Source organism: Enoplosus armatus, chromosome 12, assembly GCF_043641665.1.
Source record: "Enoplosus armatus isolate fEnoArm2 chromosome 12, fEnoArm2.hap1, whole genome shotgun sequence".
NCBI lineage: Eukaryota > Metazoa > Chordata > Actinopteri > Centrarchiformes > Enoplosidae > Enoplosus > Enoplosus armatus.
In genome coordinates this window covers 14,671,697-14,678,811 of record NC_092191.1, presented here as the reverse complement: position 1 = coordinate 14,678,811, position 7,115 = coordinate 14,671,697, and the positions used below count along the sequence as shown (strand labels likewise).

Genomic DNA, 7,115 nt, shown 5'->3' with positions numbered 1-7,115 from the left:
GTGAGTCTTTACTTCCCCCTGGGGTTGGCGAAGGGAAAATGTCTGTCTTTTTGGTCAAATTGAAGTTAGCATTAAAAGTGAATGTCTTGGGTTTAACATCAGTCAGGAAAAGTAATGAGTGTAGCTGTTTCCACTTCTGCTCTATTTTACTTTCAGCTGAGGAATGATAATATTTTCTGAGAGAGGAGATGGTCTATCTAACTCAGCGTTTCCACAAGCCAACTCATACAGATGTAATTATTAACTGCGACAGACCTGATTGATGCAGAGCTCTTGACTTGACTTATTATGTGTGGCCTCTTGGAGAACCTGTAATTTTAGGAAGTGGATTATTTAGCCTGTTAAAGTTATTCATGTTGCAAAGTCAATAGAGGAATCTTGCTTTTATCAAACTTGATTTTGTATCCAGAAAAGGAGTTTTACATAGTAATTTAAGAAAGCTGTCTTGGTTCTGAGCTACAAAATACTTAAGTTTCACAGCCTACATTTTAAGGAAATGCAGATAATGCAGAAGATATCTGAAATATTTCAGAATTGATGCAGTCATTAAATATGTGGCATTTTAGGTCTCTTAGTATGAGTACTGTTGATTTTACAAGAATGTTGACTAAATATTTAACTTTAAACCTGCTTGTGGGGAACTTTAAATGAACAACCAGTGTTTAACAGGTTAATGAGTCAGCTACTGGAGTGACTGTTTGCAGGATGTATTTTGTAGTTTTTGGAGGGCATAGAAGTCATTCAGTACCAACCTCTAGCTACATTGTTTTGTACAGTGTTTAATTTCTGTTACACGTCCACCTTATTGCTACTAACAGCCAACTCCAGTGATGCTGACTGCATTCACTTTGGGCTCAGCAGTAAAATCACTTAATCTTACGCACATACAGTGCATCCCCAGCAGGGGGTGCTGTCCACCAACATTCCGCCATGTTTACCAGTTACTTTCACTAGCTTCACGAGACTTTGATACATTTATGAAGAAAAGACCACTGCGCATGTGTCCCACTCCCAATTTGACGTCCTCGTGCAGTTCCTGTTACCAAATACAGGCAACGCAGAGAAGAGGGGGAGCCCGAAGAGGTCTCACTCAGTCCCAAATTGTGGCACCAACAAACGACAGAGTGTAATTGCATCAGCGTCGGGAAATGTTGTGAGATTATGGCGTCCTGATAAAAATCGTTTTACTTGTTCAGATCATCCACAAAATAAATCCATGTCGGATTAAATGAACGCTTTTGTGGCTATATCGTTGAAATGTATAACTTTTTAACATGTCACCATGGTAACAGAGCGGCTACGGTGGCTATGGACATGGTGTCTCTGTGTGTGCGTGCAGTCGTGAAAACAGCGATCACGTTTTTTTCTTCACCATTTATTGATTTATGTTGAAAAGCATAAACGATATTTGCAGCCGTCCTGGCTCCAGAGTTTCTGGAAAGGACGCAAACCTCGCACAGACGTCTCCATCCTCGGGTCCAGGCGTGGCTTGCAGATGGGTGTGGTTCCCTGTGCAGGGAAGTTTTCTTTTCACGGTGAGTCCACTGGTGGATACACATCATGTGTGAATGAATCATGACTAAAATCTGAAGAAGAACTGCAGTAACTCCAGGGCATGGACACATAGTGAAGACTGGTGTTCTTTTATTTTGACATCTTTTGACATCTCTCTTGGAGCCCACAGACTGTCTGTCATTTACGTTTGTTATAGGTGAGTAATAACTTGACCTTTATCAAACTTTATTTCTAAGCTTTACTTCCGTCTCATGTCACCACCCACATGTAGATGCTGCTTTGAGATTTGGAAGTGTTATTGGATGATTGTTTGTTGCCACTCACTTTGCAGATTTGCAGGCAGGTGTTTTACCACCAGAAACAGTTTGAACAGCTGTAAGTGGGAAATGTAACCTTATCATAAGCTGCTAAACCACAGAATGATTGGCCTGACCTTTCTGAGCACACTGATCCAATTGATTATTATATGAGTGTTCATATAAACTGATATTACCTCGACTTTTTAGGAAATGTCTCTGACAAAACTGCAGCATAGTTATGGGTTGGGCTATGAATAGTTGAAGATACAGTGCACCTATCCCTGAAAAGGTCATGTGTACTTTCAGGAGAAATCGTTTGGCCTGTGATTGGCTGTTTATGCGCAGTCCAGCTCAAAGGCTCCATTCAGCAGATGACACGAGAAAGTCCAGTCAAAGAAAACCTTTATGTCAGAGTGGGCTGAGTGAGAACAGTTGCTGTTGCGGCCAACACAAGCTGATAGCTCTGTTTTGACAATGATGAAATATGTCGTCTTAAGTCAGGTGTGTGACATGAGGGGGTGGTTGTGTTCTAATAAGTTGTGCAACTTTTACAGAACAATGGCCCTCCTGCAGCTGCTGAAATCCCAGTTCTTGAGTCAACTGATCATCTGCTATGTGTTCCTGGTCAGCGGCCTCATTATCAACCTGTTGCAGCTCTGTACTTTACCTCTGTGGCTGGTCAGTAAGCAGCTGGCCCGCAGGGTCAACATTAGACTGGGCTACTGCATCAGTAGCCGTAAGTACTGTTCTCTGCCACATAGATGATACTGGAGTCTGTTGGTACTGTGTTTGTTTTCCTGCTGGAAGGAAGAAATCTGTCCAATCCTGATGCATGCACGCCGTGGTGTTATTAAGCAGTCTATATGAGGCATAAGGCCGCTTTACAAATGCAGTCAAACTACCCTTTTTTCACAAAACATAGACTTTTCTACATTATTGTGTCCTTATGATCCTCAGAGATGGTCGCTGCCCTGGAGTGGTGGTCTGGGACAGAATGCACGCTCTACACAGACCCAAAGAGTTATCCACTGTATGGAAATGAGAACGCAATTGTGGTTCTCAACCACAGTTTTGAGATAGACTTCCTGTGTGGCTGGACTTTCTGTGAGAGATTCGGAGTTCTTGGGGTGAGAGAAAGTGTCCCAGAAATCTCCACCATTGCCCCTTTTTTGACCTTTTGGCATTTCAGTGCTATCCTTTTTTGTCCTTTTTTTAACATGCTTTCAATTTTTATCTTTTTCCAGAGCTCAAAAGTGCTAGCCAAAAAAGAGTTGAGTTATGTGCCTGTTATTGGCTGGATGTGGTACTTCTTGGAGATAGTTTTCTGCAAGAGGAAGTGGGAGGAGGACAGAATGACGGTGGCTCAGAGTCTTCAGAACCTGCGAGATTACCCAGAAAACTACTGGGTAAATATCAACCTGTGGAAATTATTATGAAATCAAGATAGCTGAGCGACATTACAGAGATATTTTGAAGGATGCTATTCATAAACGATCTCATTTCCTGGGTCTAGTTCTTGCTCTACTGTGAAGGAACACGTTTGACACCAAAGAAGCACCAGATCAGCATGCAGGTGGCTGAGAGCAAAGGTTTACCCAAACTGAAGTATCATCTTCTGCCCAGGACCAAAGGATTCTGGGTAACTGTCCAAAACCTCAGAGGGGCTGGTGAGTATCCATCATGAAGAAGTATTTAAATATGGCCACCAGTAGATATCACAGATAGCTGCATGTTTTTGAGAGGGAAAGGCTTGAGGTATTTGCAAATCAAATGAGCTGCACAGTTAGCTGCTGTGCCTGTGTGTCTTGTCTTGTGCAGCTGCAGCTGTTTATGATTCCACACTGAACTTCAGAAACAACGAAACGCCAACCCTGCTTGGGATCCTTAATGGGAAGAAGTATCATGCAGATTTATATGTGAGGTACAAAGAAACATTTTACAGTAAGGATTGCAACATTTCACTTCCTGTTTTCTGCTGTAATCATTCTTTATCTGAGAGATCTGACTTCAGCTCTTTCTTGTAGGAGAATCCCTCTAGAGTTGATCCCAGAAGATGAGGCAGAGTGCGCTGCTTGGCTCCACAAACTCTACCAGGAAAAGGTTAGAGTATGTTGAAGGTGGACGTTTCTGATGGATACAGGGTTTCCCACAGGGGAGTGTTGAGTAGAGGGGAAGCCTCCCAGATCCTCACGGCCAAAACAGTAGCCGAACTCATTCAGTTTGTAGTATTTACTGTGTAAAATAGTGCCTCTGCTCTGCTCTTTTTATGTTTTATTTCATAAAGTGGGATGTTAGCAAGGTGTGGCCTGCTTCCACTATAAAACACTGTGGAAGACCATGGACTATAACATGTCTTAAGCTAAGTTTAAGTCTGTAGCGTCTCTCATTACTTTTCTGTTCACACACTTTGAGTGAGTCATTAATCTGAACTGGCTAATGATGAATATTATACTAGTTACATTTTTGTTCCTACCATTTTCTAGAGACATTAACAGCAACAGACTTACAGCCAGCCAACAGCCATGTTCTTCTGTTAAGGACTTGTTATGTTTGCATTAATGTGTCGACAGGATAGCTTCCAGGAGCACTACACACAGACAGGGCGTTTCCCTGGCCCCATAGTGAGCCCTCCACGGCGACCCTGGGCCTTGATCAACTGGTTGTTCTGGGCCTGCTTGCTGCTGTACCCGCTCGGCCTGCTTCTCGCTCAGCTGATCAGCTCTGGATCATCGCTGACCATCTTAGCTGCTGTGGCTCTCTGCTCTGCAGGTTGGTTTCATGCACTCAAGCCCAAAGTGACGTCAGTCTGAAATGGGTGAAACGGTCTTTCCCTAAATTTAATCAGATCCTTTCTGTCCACATATTCCAAAAAGCAGCAGATTTGACAGCTCAAATGTAAGTCCCCTGTTTTGGAGCATGTTCCTAACAGCATTCAAAGTTAAACATTCATCCATCTAAAGAGTTTCACTGAGGTGTTAAATAGAGAAATTATTTCTCTAACAGCGTGGGTTCATTAAGAGCATGTCACAGTTTCCACAATAAGTGCCCATGTTTGCTCAATCTTAAACATTTATTAAAAAAGTGTCAGTTAAATTGGAGCTAAATTTTGGATTTTCTTTTTGGACATTGATTGTTGACAGACTTAACCCTTAGCTTCCCATCTCAGTGACAAATTCAACCACGTCACTAAATTCGGATCCTGAAGAGTCTTTGAAACACTTTGAAATGTACTAAATTAAAAAGGGAATTTAGTGTGGAAATAACCTGTACAGGATCTCAAAAACCTGTCACCACTCATGTGTGACTTGCTCAAGTAATCATTGTAAATGTTCTGAATCCTTCCTTCACAGTTTCACTGGGAGTTCGCTGGATGATTGGCCAGACGGAGATTGACAGAGGCTCCAGCTACGGGAATAAGGAGGCTCCCCTAAACAACAACTAAAGAGTCTCAAAGACGCTGCTTCTTTGCACAGCTACTAATCTGCAAGCATGCCGGCAGCAGAATGTGTAAACACCAGTCAGACAGGATCTGCTAAACCTGAGTCAAAGCACAATGCAGACATAGAAGTCTCGTCTTAACGCTATGCTGCAAAAGCTCAAGATGTAAGATCATGAAACTGGATCATGGTAGGCAGCTTGCTTTGGGGAAACTTGAGATAAGAATTTCAGGCAAGATCAAATATGGCTTTACTGCATTCTCCTCAAATCACAGTGTAAATATGTGAATACAGTCAAGACAAACATTTTCACCCGTAACTCAAACTTAAATTAAAAATGGACTACCTCTTTGGTTGTAATGTAAAGCAGAAATGACATTTTCATGGTAGAAGAAAATAAACATTTCACTTTTTCAAAAACATGTTGGTTTATTAATATTTGTATTTGTATTAGTAATTTGTACATAGTAAACACTGTAAGAGTGGCAGAGGGCCAGAATGTGTGGTGTGTGTGTCAGTGTATGGTTGTGTGGATGTTTTGTGTGCAGCAGGGAGGAAGAGCAGCCCCCTTTTTCTATGAACAGAGCAGCGACTAGATTTGCTACAAAAGCACTGAAGATCTTTTCTATCACTCCTTAACTTTCCATGAAGATGGAAAATAGCCAGCAGTCCCACTGGTAGGATTTACTCAGCAGTGATACATGCACACATACTCGTCACCAGGACTACACAAGATGTCATTTCTTAGCCGCTATTCCAAGTGTGTTGTCCATCTCCCCCGGTGTGGTATGAAAATAAAGACAGTAATGAAAATCCAGTTAAAGGTAATCTTAATAAACAGAGTAGGGTTTTCTGACGCAACTTCACCTTCTTCCAGGGTGCATGTAGCACGATGAGGAACAACTTCCTTATCAGATCAGAGAGTTCTGGCTTGTGCCGTTCTTCAGGGTCATCATAGAATACATAACAAAGAACGTTTAAAGTACAAGTTTAAAGCAAAAGTTGTTTTAAAGTACAAGTACCTTAAAATTGCACTTAAGTACAGTAAATGTACTTATTTATTTTCCCCCTCTCATTATCAACCTGTTGCAGCTCTGTACCTCTGTGGCTGGTCAGTCAGCAGCTGGCTCGCAGGATCAACATCAGACTGGGCTGCTGCATCAGTAGCTGTGAGTACAGATGATACTTCAGCCTGTGGGTGCTGGCTGATGTTTAGCTGCTGTCCCTTCAGTGGTAACTTTGTTGCTCTGAACAAGATCATTCTATGTTGCATGCACGCAGTTGAATTATTAATCAGTCTGCATGAAGCAGCAAAAATGTAGACAAACTATCTTTGTTCACAAAACCTAGACTTTTCATTTGTCCTCCAGATTGCTGTCATTCACTCAAAACATTTAGTGTATGTGTCAACGGTAAATACATTTGTCAATAACATTTCAAATGTATAACTGTCAGTTGCACTGTATCAAGTCAAATGTGCTTTTGTAGACAACTGCAAAATATATATCAAATCTCATTTCACACTACAACTGTGTTGAAGAAAGTCCATTATTCATTTTCTCACAGTGTTCACCTTCTTCTCAATAAGCACTACAGTGACAGTATATATATATATATATATATATATATATATATATATATATATATATATATACACACACACATATATACATACATATACATACATAATATACATATATATTTATATATAAATTTATACTCTTAATGAAGGGTTTAGAGGTTAATGGTTAATCAATCTAAAACTAATGCTTTATCGATCATTCATAAGCCATTATTAAGAAGAGCTGTTCAAACTCAGTTTCTCATTTTCTTATTAGTAATTAATAATAATTCAATAATTTAT

At 40.8% G+C, this 7,115-nt stretch overlaps 1 protein-coding gene across 1 annotated transcript; it reads left to right on the top strand.

Moving 5' to 3' along the window:
• Positions 1-1,571: 1,571 nt before the first annotated feature.
• Positions 1,572-5,628, top strand: agpat4 (1-acylglycerol-3-phosphate O-acyltransferase 4 (lysophosphatidic acid acyltransferase, delta)). Its single transcript, XM_070916059.1, has 9 exons — positions 1,572-1,711; positions 2,369-2,550; positions 2,772-2,941; positions 3,059-3,220; positions 3,328-3,481; positions 3,633-3,735; positions 3,839-3,914; positions 4,385-4,583; positions 5,165-5,628. Exons 2-9 carry the CDS (start codon positions 2,373-2,375, stop codon positions 5,254-5,256), a joined length of 1,134 nt encoding a protein of 377 aa, XP_070772160.1. The 5' UTR covers positions 1,572-1,711; positions 2,369-2,372; the 3' UTR covers positions 5,257-5,628.
• Positions 5,629-7,115: the final 1,487 nt, after the last annotated feature.